Source organism: Ambystoma mexicanum, chromosome 10 (genome assembly GCF_040938575.1).
Source record: "Ambystoma mexicanum isolate Mex_15411 chromosome 10, UKY_AmexF1_1, whole genome shotgun sequence".
In the NCBI taxonomy this organism is placed as follows: Eukaryota; Metazoa; Chordata; class Amphibia; order Caudata; family Ambystomatidae; genus Ambystoma; species Ambystoma mexicanum.
This window is the reverse complement of record NC_090932.1, coordinates 1,682,499,686-1,682,524,467: the sequence shown is the minus strand read 5'-3', so window position 1 is coordinate 1,682,524,467 and position 24,782 is coordinate 1,682,499,686. Positions and strand designations below refer to the sequence as shown.

General features: G+C 46.7%; 1 protein-coding gene across 2 annotated transcripts in view; it reads right to left on the bottom strand.

The window, feature by feature from the left end:
• Positions 1 to 519: 519 nt before the first annotated feature.
• AACS (acetoacetyl-CoA synthetase) overlaps positions 520 to 24,782 on the bottom strand; it is a 341,576-nt gene continuing 317,313 nt past the window's right edge. For both annotated transcript variants that reach the window (XM_069620120.1, XM_069620121.1), the window contains exon 18: positions 520 to 2,070. In XM_069620120.1, coding sequence (XP_069476221.1) covers positions 1,933 to 2,070 — 138 coding nt within the window. In that variant the 3' untranslated portion in view covers positions 520 to 1,932. The remainder of the gene's footprint in view (positions 2,071 to 24,782) is intronic.

Sequence of the window (24,782 nt, the reverse complement as noted above, 5' to 3'; positions counted from 1 at the left end):
TTAGCTATGGTTTAAAAAAGTAGGCTCTATCAAACATCAATGCTGTGGAGGAATGTGGCTTTTTGATGTTTCACAGAAATTAAAACTTAGAAAATAAAATCAAGGTGAACTGTATCCCCTTGGTCTCTAAAATGTCATTGAAATCCATTTACTGATTACTTAGTAGGAGATTTTAATCACACTGGAAAAGATCACAAATAACCACGATTTATAAGTGTTCCAACTCTCTGGCCCACCACTTCCGGGTTTCGGTCAGATCAGAAGGAAGACCTCTTGAAGAGACTTTGGGGACAGCAGTTCTGGTGATGTTTTAAGTGTAGACATCTTAGACTGGAAGTGAAATGACACATTGTGCATATCTTTGGTGTGACGTCATTGCACTACACATAGACCTCATTTTATTGACTGTGAACACAGAGTGTCATAACGACTAAGAGAAAGGCCAGGACGCAACCATTGGGGAATATTGGAAGACCAGAAAGGGAACGGAGGAAAAATACAATGAAGATGAACTGCACATGGACTCAATTCACTTTTATTCAATGTTTAAGTGCTGGCATGATTGGACATGCATTCAAACATTCATGCAAAATACCTGAAGCATTTGGAATAGTCTGAGAAAGCCCCACCGGCAAAATCCAACCCGATTGCTGCGTCGAAAATAAGTAAATAATTTGGTGCACTTTCATTTCTTGCAGCACAGCCGGTGTAACATGCCTGGCTCCCAGGTTATTTTCAATGCAGAAATGGAGTAAACCCTTGTGGGGCTCTTGCTCCATTGCTTTTGCAATAAAAAAATGTATATATACAAAAAAATAAATGGACATTTGAAACAAGTAATTTACATAACATTTATAAACTCTGGAATTCTCAAATCATTTCAGGATTTTGCGCCTTGAAACACTTGTGTATAGGCGCGTTACAAATGCCATATCATATCATATCATATATCATAGAATACAGATTTAGGAAACATCAAAACAGACAGTACAGTAAGCCTTGGAGAATGTAACAGAATCAGAGTTAGGGTCCGGGGTGAACAAGATCCTTCAACAGTCCACCAACAGATGGGGTCATGAAGCCACAGTGGAGCGTGGAGAGGGCAGGCGTGATGTACAACAGTATGGAGCACATTACTCTGCACAGCGGTACAGGCTGTGGGACAGAGCCCAATGTCCTCCAGTCACACGCGTAAAGACATTGGATGTCATGCTATAGTCACAAGAAAGCAGGAAATACAACACAGATTCAAAGCAGCAACACAATCCCACTATTGAAATCAAAAACATTTGAAAGTCAAGAAGATAAAAGTGAGTTATAAAAACTTCCCCTGAAACAATGCAAAACACAGCTCTGTTAGGAGGAAGGTTGACACTTGACTGGGGTATCACATTGTTTCCACAAAGTAAATTACTACGTGGTAATTTACTTCGTGGAAATTTCATCAACAGTTTTCCTCAAAATATTTTTTTTTTCAGTTAATGGATAAGGGGGGGAGGGTTGGGCAGGGGTAAGGGTTATACTGAAGGGATAAGGCGGGTCTGGGGAGGACTCCCCCGTAAAAAAGAAAAGAAATTCAATGAAAACTGTCAAAGTAATTTCCACTAAGTAAATTACCGTGAAGTAATTGACTTTGTGTAAATTACACGGGACCCTTGACTGGACCACTTTGGTGTACACTGGAATCAATGATTGCACCCCCCTGATCACTCCCTCCACCATCTGCCCCACTTCCCACCTTCATGACTGGCCCAGAATCAAATCCCCACACGATCCGAGCGCAGCTGCAACTGAGCCTGGTGGCTCGTCCAGGATTTCAATAAAGCATTTCACAGAATGTCTTTACAATCACCCCAAGAATGTCCTTAGCGTTTCCCTGCACGTAGGGCACTTTCACATGGGGGAGAACGCTCAAGTGAGCGCCTCGAGTGCTTAGAAGTTCTGAAGCTCGGGGATCTCCTTGTACAGATCCAGGGATTCTGGGTTGGAGAAAGCGCCTCGATGCTCCACGTCGCGGCCAGCGATGATCTGCTTGACTGCCACCTCCACTTTCTTGCCACTGATGGTGTACTGGAAACAAAGACAGAAGAGGGCAGGTTAGATTCCTGAGCAGTCCAAATGCTGCACACCCAACCAGGAAGGTCTTTAAAGGGAGGTCTCTTGGCACAAATCAAGGCCCAATGCTGGAGCCCCCTTCCCATGGTGGGATTGGGTCATGTTGCGACGGAAAAGATTCAGTGGACAAGCTTTCTGTGGCATAGCATACAATGGGTGAAAAGCAGGTTCACCTGCTCGGTGGTGAAGAGCGGGGCGTAGGGGCACAGGGGTGATGATGGTTCGAAGTCACAGGCATGTTCCCCTGAGTAGTTTGAAGGGACATGCCTCAGAAACACACAATGAGACACATACCACATCCCAGAGAATCGTGCATGTGAGGCACACAGAGTGACAGAGGTATGGAAGGGTGGTCAGTGGCCAGGAAAGAGATAGAGCTAAGGGGATCCCATACAAGGGGCAACAACAGAGCACGAGAGGGGCACAGATGACTCCTGGGAGTGGACCGCAAGGGGCAGGGGTGAGGGGGGGCAGCAGCAGGAACACCATTTCACCCAAAACAATGACCCCGAAGAGAGCCCCAACCCCCCTCATGGAAACGCCCACACTGGGGATGCCACCCACAATGCTTACCCTCAGGGTGACTCGGCCTTCCATTGCATGATGAGAATTAAATTCAGAGTCAGGGCCTCATTCTCCTGCTCTTTTCCGTCACGCTCTTTTCTATCACCCTCTTTTCCATCACTCACTCTCTTTTCCATCACACTCTTTTCTATCACGCTCTTTTTCATCACGCTCTTTTTCATCACTCTCTTTTTCATCACTCTCTTTTCCATCACGCTCTTTTCTATCACGCTCTTTTCTATCATGCTCTTTTCCGTCACGCTCTTTTCTATCACACTCTATTCTTTCACGCTCTTTTCCATCACTCACTCTCTTTTCCATCACGCTCTTTTCTATCACGCTCTTTTTCATCACGCTCTTTTTCATCACTCTCTTTTCCATCACGCTCTTTTCTATCACGCTCTTTTCTATCATGCTCTTTTCTATCATGTTCTTTTCTGTCACGCTCTTTTCTATCACGCTCTATTCTTTCACGCTCTTTTCCATCACTCACTCTCTTTTCCATCACGCTCTTTTCTATCACGCTCTTTTTCATCACGCTCTTTTTCATCACTCTCTTTTCCATCACGCTCTTTTCTATCACGCTCTTTTCTATCATGCTCTTTTCTATCATGTTCTTTTCCATCAGGCTTTTTTCTATCACGCTCTTTTCCATCACGCTCTTTTCCGTCATGCTCTTTTCCATCACTGTCTTTTCTATCACGTTCTTTTCCATCATGCTCTTTTCCATCACGCTCTTTTTCATAACGCTCTTTTCCATCACATTCTTTTCTATCACGCTCTTTTCCATCACGCTCTTTTCTATCATGCTCTTTTCTGTCACGCTCTTTTCCATCACGCTCTTTTCCGCCACGCTCTTTTCTATCAGGCTATTTTCCATCAATCAGGCTCTTTTCTGTCACGCTCTTTTCTGTCACGCTCTTTTCCATCACATTCTTTTCCATCACGCTCTTTTCCACCATGCCCTTTTCTATCACGCTCTTTTCCGTCACACTCTTTTCCGTCACACTCTTTTCCGTCACGCTCTTTTCTATCACGCTCTTTTCGATCACGCTCTTTTCCATCATGCTCTTTTCTATCGCGCTCTTTCATCACTCTCTTTTCCATCACGTTCTTTTCTATCACGGTTTTTTCTATCATGCTCTTTTCCATCACGCTCTTTTTCATCACGTTCTTTTTCATCACGCTCTTTTCTATCACGCTCGTTTACTTCGGGCACTTTTCCATCACGCTCTTTTCTATCATGCAGTTTTTTATCACGCTCTTTTCCATCACGCTCTTTTCTATCACGCTCTTTTCCATCACGCTCTTTTCCATCACGCTCTTTTCTATCATGTTCTTTTCCATCATAAACTTTTCCATCACGCTCTTTTCTATCATGCTCTTTTCTATTACGCTCTTTTCTATCATACTCTTCTTTTTATCACGCTCTTTTCCCTCATGCTCTTTTCCATCACGCTCTTTTCTATCACCCTCTTTTCTATCACGCTCTTTTTCATCACGCTCTTTTCCATAACGCTCTTTTCCATCACATTCTTTTCCATCACGCTCCTTTCCATCACGCTCTTTTTTATCACGCTCTTTTCTATCACGCTCTTTTCTGTCACGCTCTTTTCCATCACGCTCTTTTCTATCACGCTCTTTTCTATCACGCTCTTTTCTGTCACGCTCTTTTCCATCACACTCTTTTTCATCACGCTCTTTTCCATCACGTTCTTTTCTATCACACTCTTTTCTATCACGCTCTTCTGTTGATTATACACCCATTAGAATGAAAATGTCCACAAGGCGGAGACTGTTAATACTCCCTCCAAGTCAATGAACAAGTTCTGAGTCTATGATAAATCATGGAGGGGAACTAAGTACACGCTTAAACTAGAAAGCAAGAGCTATCAGGCCACATACCCCCCTCCTGATTGTCATTGATCTCCCAGCTTCTTCCCGCCACTCTTGGGTGTTTTACTACCATCACCTTAACTCAGTAAACCATATATCTCCCCCTCATCTCCAGACTCCTCTCCAAACTCATTGCCAATTTATGGAACCTTCTCCGCCCCATTCCTATCACCTCTATGCTCTCCACCCCTTCCTATCACCCCTAAGTGCTCTCCAATCTCCTCCTGATGTTCCCCCAATATTTCCTTCTCATATCCTTTCCATACCCTTCAAATGCCTGCTCTTCTCATCCACCTCCTAACAACCACTCTCCACACCGGGATCATCATCTCCACCACACTCCTGCTCTTTCTCTCCACCACACTCCTGCTGTTCCTCGTCAACACAATCCTTCTGTTCCTTGCCACCACACTCCTTCTGTTCCTCTCCACACTCCTGCTTTCCTTTCCACCTCAGTCCTGCTGTTCCCCTCCACCACACCTGCTGTTCCTCTCCACTGCACTCCTGCTGTTCTTATCCACCACAGTCTGGCTGTCTTCACCACACTCCTGCTTTCCTCTCCGCCACACTCCTGCTGTTCCTCTCCACCACACTCCTGCTGTTCCTCTCCACCACACCCCTCTGTTCCTCAACAGCACACCTCTCTGTTCCTCGACACCACACTCCTTCTGTTCCTCTCCACACTTCTGCTTTCCTCTCCACCCCACTCCTGCTGTTCCTCTCCACTACAATCCTGCTGTTCTTCTACACCACAGTTCTACTGACTTCTCCACCACACTCCTGCTTTCCTCTCCACCACTCCTGCTGTTCCTCTCCACCACACTCCTGCTGTTCCTCTCCACCACACTCCTGCTGTTCCTCTTCACCACACTCCTGCTGTTCCTATCCACTACACTCCTGCTGTTGTTCTCCACCACAGCCCGGCTGTCTTCTCCACCACATTCCTGCTGTTCCTCTCCACCACACTCCTGCTGTTCATCTCTACTACACTCCTGCTGTTATTCTCCACTACAGTCTGGCTGTCTTCACCACACTCCTGCTTTCCTCTCCAGAACACTTCTGCTGTTCCTCTCAACACTCCTGCTGTTCCTCTCCACCATACTCCTGCTGTTCCTCTCCACCACACTCCTGCTGTTCCTCCCCACTACACTACCGCTGTTGTACTCCACCACAGTGCAGTTGTCTTCTCCACCACACCCCTGCTCTTCCTCTCCACCACACGTCTGCTGTTCCTCTCCACTACACTCCTGCTGTTATTCTCCACCACAGTCTGGCTGTCTTCTCCACCACACTCGTGATTTCCTCTCCACAACTCTCCTGCTGTTCCTCTCCACTACTCCTGCTGTTTCTCTCCACCAAATTCCTGCTGTTCCTCTCCACCACACTCCTGCTGTTCCTCTCCACTACACTGCTGCTGTTGTTTTCCACCACAGTCCGGCTGTCTTATCCCCCACACTTCTGCTTTTTCCTCTTCACCACACTCCTGCTGTTCCTCTCCACTACACTACCGCTGTTGTACGCCACCACAGTGCGGTTGTCTTCTCCACCACACCCCTGCTCTTCCTCTCCACCACACGTCTGCTGTTCCTCTCCACTACACTCCTGCTGTTATTCTCCACCACAGTCTGGCTGTCTTCTCCACCACACTCCTGCTTTCCTCTCCACCACACTCCTGCTGTTCCTCTCCACTCCTCCTGCTGTTTCTCTCCACCACACTCCTGCTGTTCCTCTCCATTACTCCTGCTGTTTCTCTCCACCACACCCCTGCTTTCCTCTCCGCAACACTCCTGCTGTTCCTCTCCACTCCTCCTGCTGTTTCTCTCCACCACACTCCTGCTGTTTCTCTCCACCACACTCCTGCTGTTCCTCTCCACCACACTCCTGCTGTCCCTCTCCACTACACTACCGCTGTTGTACTCCACCACAGTGTGGTTGTCTTCTCCACCACACCCCTGCTCTTCCTCTCCACCACACGTCTGCTGTTCCTCTCCACTACACTCCTGCTGTTATTCTCCACCACAGTCTGGCTGTCTTTTCCACTACCTTCCTGCTTTCCTCTCCACAACACTCCTGCTGTTCCACTCCACTACTCCTGCTGTTCCTCTCCACCACACTCCTGCTGTTACTCTCCACCACAACTCTGCTGTTCCTCTCCACCACACTCCTGCTGTTCCTCTCCACCACACTCCTGTTGTTCCTCTCCACTACACAGCTGCTGTTGTTCTCCACCACAATCCGGCTCTCTTCTCCACCACACTCCTGCTGTTCCTCTCCACCACAATCCTGCTGTTACACTCCATCACATGCCTGCTGTTCCTCTACACCACTCTTGATATTGTTCTCTACCACCCTACTGCTTGTTATCGCCAAGCTCTCCTTTTCAAAGGCACCCCTTCTCTCTATCCGCAATCTTCTCCAGGAATTACCACAGAAGAGGGAGCTTTGGCTGATCTGCTTTGAGACCCACTCCCTGGACTCTAAGACACCATACGTCTGTTATGGTTCTGCTCTCCCAGCCTAGGCAGGTTTGATGCAGAGTGGCACGTCCTGGTCCTCAACAAGTGTTACCCCAATGTACCCTGTGAGTGGGTAGCAAGCACAGTTTGCCTCTGCCTTGGACTGCTCCTTCTAACCCTCAATGGATGATGGCTTTGTAAAGGTAAATTCTCCCAAAGGAGGCCCAAACTAATTCTTCCTTAAGTGTTTGTCCAAAAGTGAATCAGAGAAGGAGTGTGAGGAAAAAGTCTTCAGATGATCAGAATAAAGCAAGCTTGCTTACGGCCATGAATTCCTCCTGCCTTTGAGACGAGCAGTTTTTGCCATCTGACATCATACCCAAAGTGCTTCAAGTTAAAAGACGTGGAGGGGCTCAGGAAGTAAGAGAGATAGAGAGAAACAAGACAGTGGAATTTTCCTCCAACTAGGCTGAGCTCCCTCTGCCTGCACTAGCTCTGCCCCCTTTTCTGGTCAATAGCATCAAAGGCACTTTTGGTTTGGGGCACCCAGGTGTGGGGCTTGTTCTTTTGGGGTGGGTGTGCCCTTTGATACCTGTTTTCCAGGACAGCTCCTGCTTAGAGGCTGTCCTGCTGGAGAGAGGTGTTACCAGACCTCACAAAGGATCAAAGGAGAAGCCCAGCACTCAGTCTCCTGCCCTACAGTTGGCAGGGCCAGGCTGTCTGACAAGAGTACACACAATGCTCCACCAGTTAAGCTGGGCCCACAGTGCTGACACATGTATGATATCAATTTGACATGGCTTTAATAAGTATGGGAGATACCAGCCACTATACCTTAAACTCCGGTATGTCTTATATTGAAAGTTTACAACTGCCACCAGTATAGTAACTTTCATAGTTATGTAATTTGGTAAATCTGCCACTGCAGCTGTCACGAAAGCATCTGTGACCCCTGAACCTGCTGTGTGCCACTGGAGATCAGGTGCTGCATATCAGGCTACTGATTCCTCAGGGCACATATGCACACTGTGCTTTCGGCATGGAGTTTCCTGAAAAGGGGTCTGGTTAGCAGGCCCTCGGTTCTAAGACAGAATTACCTGCATCATTTTATTATTAATAAAAATCAAAAAAGCCAGAGATTTTACAGCCTTGCCAGATGTGCCTCCTTCACAACAGGAGAGTGGAAGACAAGACTAGGTGGTAGGATCCTGGCAGCAGGAGGAGGAGGTGCGACCCAGCGGAGGAGGAAGTGACACAGAGGAAGTAGCATCAGGGTGTTAGACCGATACAGCAGAGGTGGATGAAATACCACCTCAAGGAGCAGGGCAGGAACAGCGATGGGCAAGCTGGTGTAGAAGAGACTAGTGAGATAACATGAGAAAGAGAAGAAAACTGAGATAGGAACCTCAGGTGGAAAAGAAAAGGCAGAGGAAGGGAGAGAAGACCACAAAGTAGTTAGTAAAAGCAAGCAGGTTCTGGTGGGTCTGGCTGGTTGTAGGAAGGACCAGAAGGATGTAGGAGGAATAAGTGGGGGTCAGGGAGATTATTTTAAGAAATTGGGAGAAAGTGCAGAACCAGCTGGACCTGAAGAGCAGCTCTCAAGCTATCCCAGCTGTCTGAACCCACTGACATGCCTTCTCACAAGCTTTCCAACAGTGTCAATCAAATTGTGTGGTATGGGACCCCAGAACGCCCACATCTGGCTCAGATCAACAGGAAGCGCTCAGATCAAGCTAGAGCCTTCAATGACAGAAAGGGCTGAGTTAACCCCTATAGACTGTACAAACTGTGACTCTTTTCTCTGAGGCCGGGAAGGCTGAGCTACTGGCCCGCAGAAGAGACACTGAGCAAGGAGAGGTTTCTGAGAAGGAAGAGACCGAACTCTACTAAGCAAAAGGACCATCCTGACCTTGGTTTTCCTTGAAAAGAACCAATTTCTATGTGTGAAAGATAATAGAAAAGACTAGAAATACTGGAACATCCCAAGAAGGAAATACGCAGCCTTAGCTACTGAGGCCACAGGACCCTTCCATCAAACAGGACTTCAGGGTTTTTACCTGGGTCATCTGCACTGGGTGGATGCCATTAGTCAAAGACTGCTCGCATTCACCCTGGCCCAAGCTCAACCCCCTTTCTAGACCCACAATCCTTTTCTTCCCACCTGGATTTAATTTCTGCAAAGTAGCTTCCATGCACAAGGCCAATTTGGTGCGACAGCTTGCCAGGCGGCCTTGCAATGGGCGAGATCTGCAGCTCTGCAACATACAGATGCCAATGTATGCCAAGCCTAAGCACAACATCACCCAGTAACCTGACATCCAAATTTAGCAACAACAGTGAGAAGACCAACCCTGGAGGGACCATGTGAAGGACAGAAAGAGGTGAAACATAGCCACACATGATCGTCATATGAGGCATCCTGGCAGCAATAAGAAGACTCATTCAAGGACAGTTCTCCAATCAACACCAGGCCCAACAAGTGTATGAGCTATATGCCTGGCCAATAGTGTGCAAGGGGGCAAGGACTGACACATAGTCCATGCACACAGCCAAGAGTACATGATATGCCAGGCAGACCAAGACATGCTCTTTAACAACACGCACAAGGACATGTACTTCTCCACCTGCACCCCATCAGTTCTGACCATAGGTACAGGTGATGACCAGCAGAGCAGTTATGAACACACGCATATTGCCTTCATATCTTCATTACATATCACCGGGGTGGTCCCCCCCCTTACTAGATGGGCCTAATCCAACCTAACACTCTCCTGGAGAGGACTACACTGTGACAATATAGTACCAACAACCCACTACTACCTTAAACCCACATAGACAGCCACCCTACTTAGCCCCACACCTCCTGACAACTGTAAGCCTAGCACCCCAACTCCACCAAACAGCGCTCAGGGGATACCTAGCCAACCCACCTGAAGCACAGACAGCACAAAAGCACACAAGCCTACCAAATCAAGAAGAAACACAAGTACTTCCATCACAAGACACCGTAGTCAGCCATTCAAACGGCACCTCTGCACCGAGCACCAAAATGCCCCAGACTAGGAAGGGGCGCCGAGAAAGAGCACAAGACAAGGCCACATTGAACACAGATGCGCAAATCCAACCCACCCCCAAAGCAACAACCACAAATGAAGGAATCACACCGCCAAAAACCAAAACGACCAGAACGACCAGAACAAACTTCCAAAGGGAAAAATCCTTATATCTCACACCTTACCTTGCAACAACCCCTGAACCTGGATACCCCAACGACACAGAGACAGCAGAACACACAAAGAACAGTCTGAGACAACCAGGAAAAAGACGGGAGCACCAAAGAAGAGAATGGGTAGACTCCGACCCCATCACCCCATACATCACAAGAATAGACAGACAGCACCAACACTCAAGGCACATCGGACAAAACGACGACAAAGCCCTAACATCCAACAACCCAAACATCAACCCAAATGACCAATTCAATGAAGAAGAAGCCTTCGCTGACCTTCACCTAACCGGCATGAATAGAGAAGCACCGCTATTGTACAGCCTAGCTTTCAATCTAGCAGAGTGCTTCAATGAAGATGCAGCCTTCGCTGATCATCATCCTCCCCCAATCATCAGCAGTAAAGATGCACCGCAACCAAACAACCGCAAACCGAAACAAGGAACGACTAGCAAACAAGATCCACTGCAACCTAATCAATGCAAGGTCAATGGCCGAACATGCCACCAAAATATACGATAAGCGGATTCATGCCCGGTAGATCCACAAGAATGAACATAAGGAGAATACACTTAGTCATTGAACGTGCCCAGATCCTGAATATTCCCTTAGGAGTACTCGCAATAGACTTTGAAAAGGCGTTCAATTCCATCCATTGGGGGCACTCTGGGGGATCATGCGTAAAATGGTTTCCGAGAACAATTCCTATCCTGGGTCCAACTACTGTACAACGCACCAATGGCCAAAGTCAGAGTGAATGGCTGGACATCACGATCCTTTACCTTGGGAAAAGGGACGCGGCAAGGCTGCTCCCTATCAGCCCTCCTCTTTGCGCTGGCCATGGAACCACTGGCTCAGCTACTGAGAGACACATCTACATGGAAAGGCATCCCAGGTGGGCCACAATGGGAGGACAAAGTCTCACTGTACGCAGACGATTTATTGATATATCTGCGAGACCCCAAGGTGACATGCCCAGTAGTGACACAGCTACTCCAAAAATATGGGACCTATAGTTGCCTAAAAGTGAATTGGTCCAAATCCACACTATTTGCACTAAACCAATTAGGTATGGAGGCCCCTGAACCCTGGCCATATAGAAACGCCCCTGATCACTTTCGGTACCTGGGTATCAAGATCACAAGAAACCTCAATGATTACACACTTAACAACTTACAACCCATCACAGAGCGTTTTGCAGGGGATGTGCAGCATTGGGTGTCCCTACCCTTGACCCTGCTAGGTCGAGCTGCACTGTTTAAAATGCTGACACTTCCTCGTTACTTATATATACTCCAGAATGCCCCTCTGCACATACCTGTGAAGACGTTCCAAAAAATAGACTGCACACTCAGAAAGCTCCTATGGGGAGGTGGACGCCTGAGAATAACCCTGCAAACACTGCAAAGGTCGATATGGGAAGGCGGCATTGGCCTGCCAAGGCTACAAACATACTACTGGGCTAGCCAGATGTCGGTAATAAATGATGCACTGCATGCGGAAGCCACAATACCACATGTACGAGCATCACCTCCCTTGGAACTATATGCTGCAACACCCAGAGTAAACCCCCGAAAAATGGCATCACAGACGTCTCGCATCTGGGCAGAATCACATACTTTTATAGGTTGGGGGGACAAAGTAACGCCAATACAACCGCTATGAAACAATAGAAATCTCCTTGAAGTAGCTAAATTACCGAAATGGCCAGTGTGGGTGGGATGTGGTATAGAAAAAGTGGGAGACATTATAGTAGATGGTACTATCAGACCCTACGATGAACTGATTCTGTCTTTTAACCTCCCAGAAGCGGAAAGATACCACTACACGCAGCTTCGGCATGCACTACAACAGCACCTCCCTACCCTCTCTGACGTGTCAGATAGTACTCCACTAGAACGAAACGTAGTTACAGATCACATCCAAGCAAAAGTCACCACAGTAATTTACAGTGACATCACCTCCTTTGCCACACCAGAACTGGTTCGGCTTAAAACAAAATGGGAAACTGAAGTCGGGGAGATCATGCCAGAAGACTGGGTTCAGATACTAATGTACCCCTGCGAAGTCGCCATATCAACCAGGTTACGACTAGTCCAACTGAAAATATTACACAGGATCTATTATCCGAGGGTAGCCCTGTACCGCTGGGGTAAGATAACAGAGCCTAACTGCTTACGCTGCCATAGAGAGGAAGCAACCTTCTTCCACACCTTATGGGAATGCCCAAATATTAGCCACTACTGGCAGCAATGCTGCGATATCCTTAAAAGAGTCCTGAAACAGACGATCCCCAGAGACCCAAGCTACTGCTACTAGGAGCAGACAGCGAGATAGACCTGTCAAGATACAAAAAGCTCTGCTTCATGACTGCAACAGCAATAATCAAAAGAAATATAGCGCAACTATGGGGAGCTGCGGAAACGCCGCAAGTAAGCCAATGGATCACTGATGTACAAATTTGCATCGCCATAGAAAGGAGAGTATATAAAGCCAGTGGATGCCCTGAAAAAGCGGACAAGATTTGGCAACGATGGGAAGATACGATGTGAACTTTGAAATCTTTAATAACATAACACCAAAGAATGTGGGATATGAACATTGCAACGGAGAACTTACCATAAAACATATGTTGTATGTGATATGTATGAGCGCGTATTCCATCGAATGTTATTGTTGTTGTTATTGTGATCTGGCCCAGTAAGGACCAGTGGTTGTATGTTATAAAACCAATAAAATATGATATTAAAAATATATATATATATACGATAAGCTCTGCGACGGAGGGATCAACATCCTATTTGTAACAGAAACATGGCTAGACGACAACTACAAGATCACCCTCAACAACTGCCTGCCTGAATCCTTCAAATGCGTCCAAGCAAATAGAAAAACCAAAAGAGGGGGGGACTGGCAATCATCCACAAGGAACACCTGGATATCAAAATGAAAGACCCACTAAACACTGATAAATGCGAATCGCTAATCATTCGACTAGCAGTAAGCCCCAAAACAAACCTGAAATTCATACTGATATACAGACCACCAACCTACGATGCAACCTTCGCAGACGCCTTCACAGAAGCAAACACTGACCTAGCTATCAAACACAACCACCTGATCGTCCTTGGAGACTTCAACATCTGGTTCGATCAAGAAACCACGACCATACAAAAATCACTAACCAGCCAATTAGCAGCAATTAATCTGCAACAACTAGTCAAAGGAGCAATCCACTTGGCAGGGCATACACTTGACGCAATATTCGTAAACAAACAACTCGTTACCACGGCACCCCCAATTCAAATACTCTGGTGCTACCACCTCATCATCCCCTTCGTAACCAAAATGAACACTCCAATAAACAGTCAACCAGACAAAACACCGAACACCATGAAAAGAAGCTGGAGAACCATCAAAAACTCAAACTTAAATGAACTCCTGGAGCTCAGCAAACCACACCCAACTTTTATGGAAGAAGATGACCTAGACAACAAAGTAGCCCTGCTGCATTCCTGGATTATAACCACTATAGACAATATCGCCAAAGAAAAGCCTTTCACTCCCTCTCACATACGAGCAATGGCAAAATGGTTCACCCCACTTCTTAATACCATGAAAAGGAAAAACCGAAGACTAGAACTTGAATGGAGAAAACAAAACGCTGCTGCGAACAAGCTGAAATTCCTGCAACACAACTGCGCATTCAAAAAAGAAATACAAAAAGCGAAGAGGAAACACTACGAGAACCGAATCTTTGAAGCAGCAAACACCCAAAAAGGGCTCTTCAAAATCATAAACAAAATTTTAAATCCCCCAGGATGTAACAACACACCAACTCCGTCCAAGAAACTATGCAATGACCTTGCAGACCACTTCAAAAACAAAATCACCAGCATCCAACAAACATACAAAGCAGACTTCCCGATCTGACCACGATCCTCTGCTACATTCATGAAGAACACCCCCGATCTGACCACGATCCCCTCCTACACTCACGAAGAACACCCGAACAAACTACAAAGCTTTCAAGAAATAACAGTGGAGACATTAGTCAAACTGGTGAAGGAAAGCAATAAATCAGGGTATCCCGAAGACCTCTGCCTGCCAGACATATACAAATCAATACTTAAACAAGGAGCGCCCATGGGATACCACAGGAACGTCCTCAACCTTTCAATCGCAACTGGGAAAGTGCCACAAGCCTTCAAAACTGCATACATCAGGCCACTACTTAAGGATACAGCAGGACCTTTCCAACTACAGACCCATCGCCAACATCCCGTACACAGCCAAGCTGCTCTAAACCTACATATACAAAAAGACCCAAGAATACATAGAAGAGCACGGCCTACTGGACCAGACACAAGTTGGTTTCAGACCAATGAGAGGATCGGAATCAGCTCTCCTCTCGATATGGGATGATCTGAAAATGAACGCAGACTCCAACAACAGCACTGCCTTGATACTCCTAGACCTATCAGCAGCATTTGACACAGTTAACCACAACACTCTCATAACAAGATTGGAAGGTCTTGGAATAACAGACACCGCCCTACTATGGATCAAATCTTTCCTAACAAACAGAACGGAACTGTATGGATGAAACCCTTCAAATCCAGCCTGAGAGGTACCACAAGCGGAGTACCACAAGGATCATCCTTCTCCCCCCTACTATTCAACATCTACCTATATCTACCTATCAGAATCACCAAAAGCCACGGCCTCACCTGCTACAACTACGCTGACGATACACAAATAATCTTCAAAATACAAGACAACCTGGAAACAAACTATACACTAGAAAACTGCCTCCGCGATGTATTCAACTGGATGAACTGCAACTGCCTCAAAATCAACCCAGGCAAAACAGAAATAAGGATTGTCACAAAAAATAGAGGATAAAACCTTTAGTTCTCGGGAACTCGGGACAACCCCAGCACCCTCGCCAATTGTAGAAAACCTGGGGTCCTGATGGACAATAATCTCACGCTAGAGCCACAAGTAAACGCTCTCCTCAAGAAATGCTTCTTACTCCTGCGAGCGGCAAAAAGGATCTTACAGTTCCTATTGTTCGCCAACAAAACAACCATCATCAGCACTTGTCATGACCAGAGTAGACTACGCCAACAGCCTATACTTAGGCATGCCCAAACAACTTTTTAAAAAACTGCAATGCATACAAAATGCAGCAGCCAGACTGTTTCTGAAACTACCCCGAAGAGAACACCCCACACCAGCGTTGAAAACACTACATTGGCTACCAATAAAACAACGAATAAAATTCAAAACAATGTGCATCACGCATAGAGCAATACACAACCAAGTCGCTGAGTTTCTGAGAGACAAACTGCGCCTACATCAACCAACAAGAACACTCGGATCAAGCATCGACATCCGCCTGGAACCGAAACCCTGCAACAAAAGAAAACTTGGTGGATCCTTCTTCTCTCACCAAGCGCCGAAAACCTGGAATGACCTCTCAAAGTACATCCGTAACACAAGAAACCACCCACTATTCAGGAAACTACTCAAAACCTGGTTCTTCACGTCATAACTAGAAAGACTAGCCACATGGGCAGGGCACACACACAACTAAAAGATTAATGAATGAAGAGACCGGCCCGGATCCACACCAAGCAACCAATGAAAAACCTTAAGGAAACTATCCACCCCATACCAAATGACTTACAGGGAGACAGCCCTAATAGGACCAAAAAACGACTACATAGAAAGACAAAGGACAGAAACACCCGGACGACTCATCAATAGGACCAGGACCATACACTACAACCACCCACAACAGACCTAATCTCAGCAGATAGCAAGGGAACAGGAAACCCTGTACCATTAGCACCAACCAGAAGGTAAGAAACAGATTAAGCACTCACACTACACAAGGTCCACCAAGATACAGCGGGAAGCACAAAGCACCATCACACATTAACTACAACTAAACAATAACCCAAGGAAGTCAACCCACGAAAAAATAATTCAAACAATACAAGTTAAAGATAGTCATGGCAGGAGGAAACTAACCACTGAATACACAAGCTGGCCTAGACAGACACACTAGGACGCCCCACCAACAATACTCCGACCCTGAACCATTCAATGCCTCAAACGACCATGGCCTCACTTCACAACAAGAGAATAGATAGTACCAACCCAGTTCCACACCCGAAGAAAAGGTTCAGACACCCCTATCGCTCCATGGTAGGAGATGGTAAGCACTCCATACAATACTCACTACGATAAAGCTGGATCAGCGCAGCACTGGCACAGCGAAACGGTCCATAAGGAACCAGCAACAACCCCACCCACAGGGATACAGCCCCAACGGGACCAGAAGTACCTGACAAAAAACCTGGCATCAGGGTACAGACCCCACTACCCCAACATTCGACTTTCTGCATACTTAACCCACACAAAGTCACAGAACCATTTCTCTCCCAGCAATCCACATGCACTTTACCACACCACAGCAAAAACACATAAACACCACCCACAGCACACAAGGTCTCGCACGCTCTGATACTTACACCAAAGCCCAGCACTCGGTGGATACCGAGCTGAAACTGCCAATAGCACACCACCTCTCCCACTCTCCTACTCCCCACCTCCTCACTAACCTTACCCGCCCTCCTCCTGTTTGCAGATCCGCCAGAGCGCCTGGGGACCAATTCCGTTGGTGACGGTGCGCTATATAAATACCTTTAACACAACATCAATGTCTAGCATGAACCCCCCAGATAACCCTGCACGCACTGCTGAAGTGGTCCACGCCTGTTCCCTCTTCCTACCAGTCACAGAAAGTTGCCAACTTTCATAGGAATGTGAAAGGAAACTCAGGGGGCAGATAATACATATAATTCATTTTGGGAGCTCCGAAAGCAAATGGGCAAAAAGGAGCCTTATGAACCTCGGCGAAATAAACCAATTTCTGCCCTGCACATAAATCATGCTCGCTTGGACGTGTGCACGAGGTGCTGTAATGATTTGCTGATGCACACACCCACTTTCTAACACTAAATCTGCAGGAATTCATTTAAAATCCCTCTCGGAAGACCCCTCGCTCCAGGATTTAAGGATTCTCATTTTCTTAACTCAATGACAGGTAACTCCGCAGGGACTGATTGTCTCAAAGGCGTTTTAAAATGTGTAACTAAAAAGCTGGCTGTACAGTTCAACTAACTTACCAAAAAATGATATCTCTTCTTTATCCCTGTGGGTGAGTCCCACCAAAGCAGGAAGGATGGAGGAGTGCCAGGATACCATCAAGATAATGTAACTAGTACCCAAAAGCCTACATGTAGTTCAACCGATGGGAATCACACTGGGGGCAGAAATGCCTGAGAGGACAGATCACAAAACCTCACCGCAAGCATTTCACCCAGTGACGCACCTATCACCGGTAGTATGGCACCCAGTGATGCAGGCACCACCTGGAGTATGGCGCCCAGTGATGCAGGCACCACCTGGAGTATAGGGCTCAGTGATGCAGGCACCACCAGGAGTATAGGGCTCAGTGATGCAGGCACCACCTTGAGTATGGTGGCCCAGTGATGCAGGCACCACCAGGAGTGTAGGGCTCAGTGATGCAGGCACCACCTTGAGTATGGTGGTCCAGTTATACAAGTGTCACCTGGAGTATTGCGCCCAGTGATGCATGCACCACCTGGATTATTGCGCCCAGAGATGCAGGCACCACCAGGAGTATAGGGCTTAGTGATGCAGGCACCACCTGGAGTATGGCGCCCAGTGATGCAGGCACCACCAGGAGTATAGGGCTCAGTGATGCAGGCACCACCTTGAGTATGGTGGCCCAGTTATACAAGTGTCACCTTGAGTATTGCACCCAGTGATGCAGGCACCACTTGGAATATTGCGCCCAGTGCTGCAGGTACCAGCTGGAGTTTGGCATCCATTGATGCCAGCACCACCTGGAGTACTGCATCTAGTGATGCAGCTATCACCTGGAGTACTGCACCCAGTGATGCAGCTATCACCTTGAGTATGGCGCCCAGTGATGCAGGCACCACCAGGAGTATAGGGCTCAGTGATGCAGGCACCACCTGGAGTATGGCGCCCAGTGATGCAGGCACCACCAGGAGTATAGGGCTCAGTGATGCAGGCACCACCTGGAGTATGGCGCCCAGTGATGCAGGCACCACCAGGAGTATAGGGCTCAGTGATGCAGGCACCACCCTGAGTATGGTGGCCCAGTTATACAAGTGTCACCTTGAGTATTGCACCCAGTGATGCAGGCACCACTTGGAATATTGCGCCCAGTGCTGCAGGTACCAGCTGGAGTTTGGCATCCATTGATGCCAGCACCACCTGGAGTACTGCACCCAGTGATGCAGCTATCACCTGGAGTACTGCACCCAGTGCTGCAGGTACCACCTGGAGTACTGCATCCAGTGATGCAGCTATCACCTAGAGTATGTCACCCAGTGATGCATGCACCACCTGGAGTATTGTGCCCAGTGATGCAGGCACCACCTGGAGTACTGCACCCAGTGATGCAGATGCCACCTGTAGTAGGGTGCCCAGTGATGCAGGCTCTACCTTGAGTATTGTGCCCAGTGATGCAGTCACCACCAGGAGTATGTCGCCCAGTGATGAAGATGACACCTGTAGTAGGGCTCCCAGTGATGCAGGCTCTACCTGATGCATTGTGTCCAAATTCATATCTAAAGGACAGAGTTCAGATGAAGGGGCTCCATCTCGAGTATTATCCACAGTTCTAAGGCCACACCTCAGGGGGCACTGTGCTGAGTTTGGCTGTGCCAGCATCTGAAGACATGTGCACTGTTTGGCAGAGCCAACATCTAGAGATATGGGGCCGGTTTGAAGGTGCCACTGGAAGTACTGTGTCCACTGCTGGCAGGCACACCACCAGAAGGAGAAAAAGTGGAGACCAATGATGAACTAGCGACCAGACAGGGGCCCGACTGAACACAGCATTCTTAGCAGGGAGGGTTCATGTGTCTACACACTTCGACTTTTGAGGGAAGGCAGTGTATTCAAGGCCTTCAAACACTTGAAAGGAATAAAGGTTGGAAATGAGGCCTGTGAGTAATAAGAGGACGAGGAGGACTAGAGACCTGAGAATGCAACAGAGAGTTTAGAAAACATTCTTTTGACGAAACACAATGGCAAATTGATTAACAGGTCCTGCGCAGAACTAACTGTGCTGTACTGTTATGCTGAATACAAAGGTCCCGTATTGAACATGAGGATTGAGTGAAGGGGTAACATGAGGCATTTTATTTACATGTTTGGCCTGTGTCCTTGTTGTTTCTCTTTTTTCTCAAATGAAACAATGAGCTCTACACTGCCTGCCTGCCTATTTACAAAACACCAGTCCCTAGTGGAGCGTGGCAGAGTGAGGACGAGTGTGTTCCAAGTCCCTGGAGGAATTGGAGTTTGTCTTTACTGGTCACTATCTTGGAGCCTGCCTCTACACTGCCTGCCTGCCAGCCTATTTACAAAACACCTTTCCCTAGCGGAGCGTGGCGGAGTGAGGACGAGTGTGTTCTGTGTCCCTGGAGGAATTGGAGTTTGTCTTTACTGGCCACTATCTCGGAGCCCACCTCTACACTGCCTGCCTGCCAGCCTATTTACAAAACACCAGTCCCTAGCGGAGCGTGGCAGAGTGAGAACGAGTGTGTTCCAAGTCCCTGGAGGAATTGGAGTTTGTCTTTACTGGTCACTATCTTGGAGCCTGCCTCTACACTGCCTGCCTGCCAGCCTATTTACAAAACACCTTTCCCTAGCGGAGCGTGGCGGAGTGAGGACGAGTGTGTTCTGTGTCCCTGGAGGAATTGGAGTTTGTCTTTACTGGCCACTATCTCGGAGCCCACCTCTACACTGCCTGCCTGCCTGCTTACAAGACACCAGTCCCTAGCGGAGAATGGAAGAGTGAGGACAAGTGTGTTCCGTGTCCCTGGAGGAATTGGAGTTTGTCTTTACTGGCCACTATCTCGGAGCCCACCTCTACACTGCCTGCCTGCCTGCTTACAAGATACCAGTCCCTAGCGGAGCATGGAAGAGTGAGGTTGAGTGTGTTCCCTGTCCCAGGAGGAATTGGATTTTGTCTTTACTGGCCATTATCTTGGAGCCTGCCTCTACACTGCCTGCCTGCCAGCCTATTTACAAAACACCAGTCCCTAGCGGAGCGTGGCGGAGTGAGGTTGAGTGTGTTCCATGTCCCTGGAGGATTGGAGTTTGTCTTTACTGGCCACTAACTCAGAGCCCACCTCTACACTGCCTGCTGCTTTAAAACACACCAGTCCCTAGCGAAGTGTAGTAGATGGAGGAGCCTGCATCGCTGGGTGCCAAACCCCAGGTGGTGTCTGCATTGCTGCACGTAATGCTCCAGGTGATAGAGATATAGGCCAATATGATTGTGGCATTTTTCTACAAACATTTTCGTAGATTGGGACAATTATAGCTCTTCGCCATTCCCTTGGTATCAATTTCCTACTCATTATTGCAATCAAAAAATATTGTTAAAACAGGTCCCCATAATTTGTCATTATCTTGGTAAAACTCAGCCGGTATTCATCACTACCAGGGGCACGCCTTCCTTTGGCAAATTGGATTGCTTTTGTCATTTCAAACCCGTTAATTGCTCACTATATGTAGGGCGACCATTAAGTTATTTCCAAAAGCTGCGAGAATCATTATGTTTACTTGCTATTTCTAGCCTATCACATGCTTGATTGTCCGGCTCTATTTTACGTTTTCTAATCTGGTCTTTATACTTTGCCCTTGCTTGGCCAATCTCCTCCTTAGAGGACTGTGGATTTTTGAGTAGGCTTAGAAGGTTCACCTTAGCCAATCTACAGTGTTTGTCAAGCCAACCCACCTTCGTGCCCTTTTTCACTTTTGACACGCATCTCCCCATGCATACCTCTTCAATGCTCCCCATCAGGTGCATACATATTTGTACTATTATGACAGGGTTAGTATCTGGGTTCGAGTTTTACCAAGATAATAACAAATTATGGGGACCTGTTTTAACAATATTGTTTAATGAAATAATGGGTACGAAACTGATACGAAGGAAATGGCGAAGAGCTATAGTTGTCCCAATCTACAAAAAAGGTTGTAGAAAAATGCAGCAATCATCATAAATCGTATCAATGTCTCGTTCAAAAACAACTGCGTCCCGACTGACCTTAAGAACGCTTGGGTGCTACCACTACTAAAAAAGAAACACTCTCCACCCAAACATACCCACAAACTACCGCCCAATAACAACAGTACCCTTTCTACCTTCAAATACAGAACTATCTGGAAGCTAATAACCTCATTGGACTACGACAGTCAGGATTCTGCCCGAGACACGGGACGGAAACCGCCCTTTTGGATCTAAAAATCCAAATGGATGATCTAAAAGATGAAGGGAAGTTAGCTCTACTTCTCCTCCTTGGCCTCTCGGCTGCATTCGATCTTGTTGACCACAATATTCTCTGCAAACAGTTGGCCTCAGCAGCGCATTTTTCTCCAAATGCCACTCAATGGATAAAGTCATTCCTAACAGAGAGAACAATGAGAGTCTTCTCCCCTAAGGCTGAAGCACCACCTACCGCTATATTATGTGGAGGCCTCATGATCGTGCGTATCTCCAACATTATACCATATCTTCACAAAACCCTTATTCGACTACTTTGACAATTTGGGTGCTAACTACACTAACTATGCAGATGACACCCAAATCCTCATCCCGATCACTGGGGACCATGCTACCAACACCGCCACACTCAACACCATCTGTCTAACCATCCAAGCATGGATGGCTCTTCATGGTCTATGCCTGAACCATGAAAAGACTGAGTTGCTCCTTATAGGATCTCAACTCCGGCTATCCAAACTAAACGATGCCTTCAAACACTTTAATATTGATGGTAACTCCCTCCAGGTCTCCAACGAGGTAAAAACTCTTGGAGTTTACCTGGACTCATCGCTTACCCTCTCGAAACATTTAAATGCCACTGCTTCAGCTACCATTTTTGTCACCTGACAGCTGTATTACTTTGGCCTGAGTCCTCATCCTGACTCAACTAGATTACTGCAACGCCATCTATGCTGGCACTCAGCTGCACAACATCCAAAAACTCCAGGTGCTGCAAAACAATGCCCTTAGAGCCACACTGAACATCCCTAGAGCCACACACATCTCCTCAACCAGACAGTATGTCCATTGGCTACCGGTACAAGAACGTATTATGTTCAAAACACTCACCTTGACACACAAGTGTCTTCACAGGTCAGCCCCCTCATACCCATCAAACAAAATATCAAAACCTCTTCCTGGAAGGCCCACAAAAGCAGCCTACAGGCACCTTCTCGCCACACTGAGATTCAATCTCTAGAAAGCGGGTGGCAATAGTTTCCTTACGATTGCCAGTAAACAGTGGAATACTCTGCCAGTCAAACCTAGAGCCCAAGATTCCTTCTGGATCTCCCATAAACAATTAAAAACCCACCTCTTCACACAAAGTCTGGGCAACTAATCTATTGCCATATGTCTCTGTGTCTCTGTATATATTGTACTCCAAGTCCTTTGTGGACCCCCTCATGTAACTATGTAAATAATGTTAATAGTGTATTACCTTGCAATTACTGTATCTATTAATACATTGTATTTTGTACAATACGTAAATATGTAAACCACTGTAACATTACCTGCAAGAAAAGCGCCCAGATGCCCTTGGGTTAGGCGCGCTATATAAATAACAAAATAAATAAATATTGGCCTATATCTCTTCTGAATACTAGTTTTAAAATGTTTGGGAAGTGCCTACTCTATAAAGTAGAAGAGTGGGTCACAACTAATGAAATTCTATCCCCAATCCAACTGTGCTTTCGGGCCAAACTAGTGACAATGGAACAGTGTTTAAATGTGTATATGATAATTGCCCACTCTTTGCATATAAAACAAGAACCAATATACCTGGCGCTTATGGACTTGAGCACCGACCTTTGATAAAGTAAATCGGAAGAACATTTGTGGGAGGTGCTTAGGTCCTATGATTGCCCAGCTGTCTTGTTGGACACCCTGGAAGCCCTGCACAATGATAATGAGGCGTGCATCCGTTCTGGTAGTGAGGGCCATTGTACAGCTCGGTTCTCTATAATCGGGGGTAAGACATGGGTGCGTTTGGCACCCCTGCTATTCTCTCTGTATATCAAAAAACTCCTAGAGTTTCTATTGGAATGTAAAACTGATATACCAAGAATAGGGAACATGTCAATCCCAGCGCTAATGTATGCGGACGATACCGTCCTGATTGCACAGACTCCTAGAGCGCTGCAGATCTTGGTTAATAAATTCTCCACCTATATGAAAAATCTGGACCTGCGCGTTAACACCACCAGATCAGCAGTAATGTTGTGTTTAGGGAAGAAAAGAGCAGGCAAGTTCCCAAAAATATGGTGTGATGGATTGGCAATCCCAAGAGTGACCCTATTTGACTATCTTGGGCTACGTTTTAATGAGGAGAAGTTTAATGGACAGGCTCATGTACAGAAACAGGTCCCTTTGATGAAACAATCAATTGGCGGTATCTATACATTTATGAAACTGCACAAGCAGCAACTGCTTCGTATAGTGGAAAAGGTCTATAATTCCCACATTATAGGGGCAATTAAATATGGTGCCGCAATTTAGGGGTACAGAGACCTGGGCATGTCCAAAAAGAGGAAAATAGGCTTGTGAAATCTCTTCTGGGCTTACCCATGGCAGCGGCAAATTTTGCCTCCCATAGAGAGCTAGGCTGGGCCTTTTTAGAGGACCAACTGGTCCTGGAGCCCTGCAGGTTATGGTTACATGTATGATCTAATCAAAAGGCGGGGCTCTCACAGAAATTACTAAAAGACCTATTGGGGAAAAGGGGTGCTAATAAAATAGGCTGGCTTGAAAATGTAAAGAAAATGCTGGGGAAAGTGAATGCCAGTACTATGCTCAAGGAACCGTTACTAATATTAGAAAAAAGCAGGTGTCGCTTCCTCACAAAGAGACTAACAATGTGGGTAAACAACCCCAGAGTGATGGAAGAGCTAATGAAACTCACAAACAGAGAATTAATGAGAATATTGTCAATGACATAAAGGAATATCTTGTTTGGTCAAACTGGAAGTAGCAAAAGAGCATCGATTCCAAGGGTTTGCTTTGGGTCTCTCGAGTTGGATGATGTTCGAAGCCGGAGATTGAACTGGGCCTTCAAAGCTAAATGTCCTAAGTCTCATGCTGGGTTTGAAGATATAGCACACTTCCTATTTTTTTTGTCCAGCCTATAGTGTTCCAAGGAAAAAGTATTTATCACTGCTGTTCATAGGAAGAGGACTTTCTCAGTACAGGCCTGCACTGTATTACCTACTGGATGCATCCCTGCCAGCCATAGCCTGAAATGTATCTGTATATGTAAGAATAATTTGGCGAATACGTGAAAGGGGCCTAAGATCAGGTACAAGTGCAGAAAGTAATGACGGAACCAGCTGAGCCGATTTTT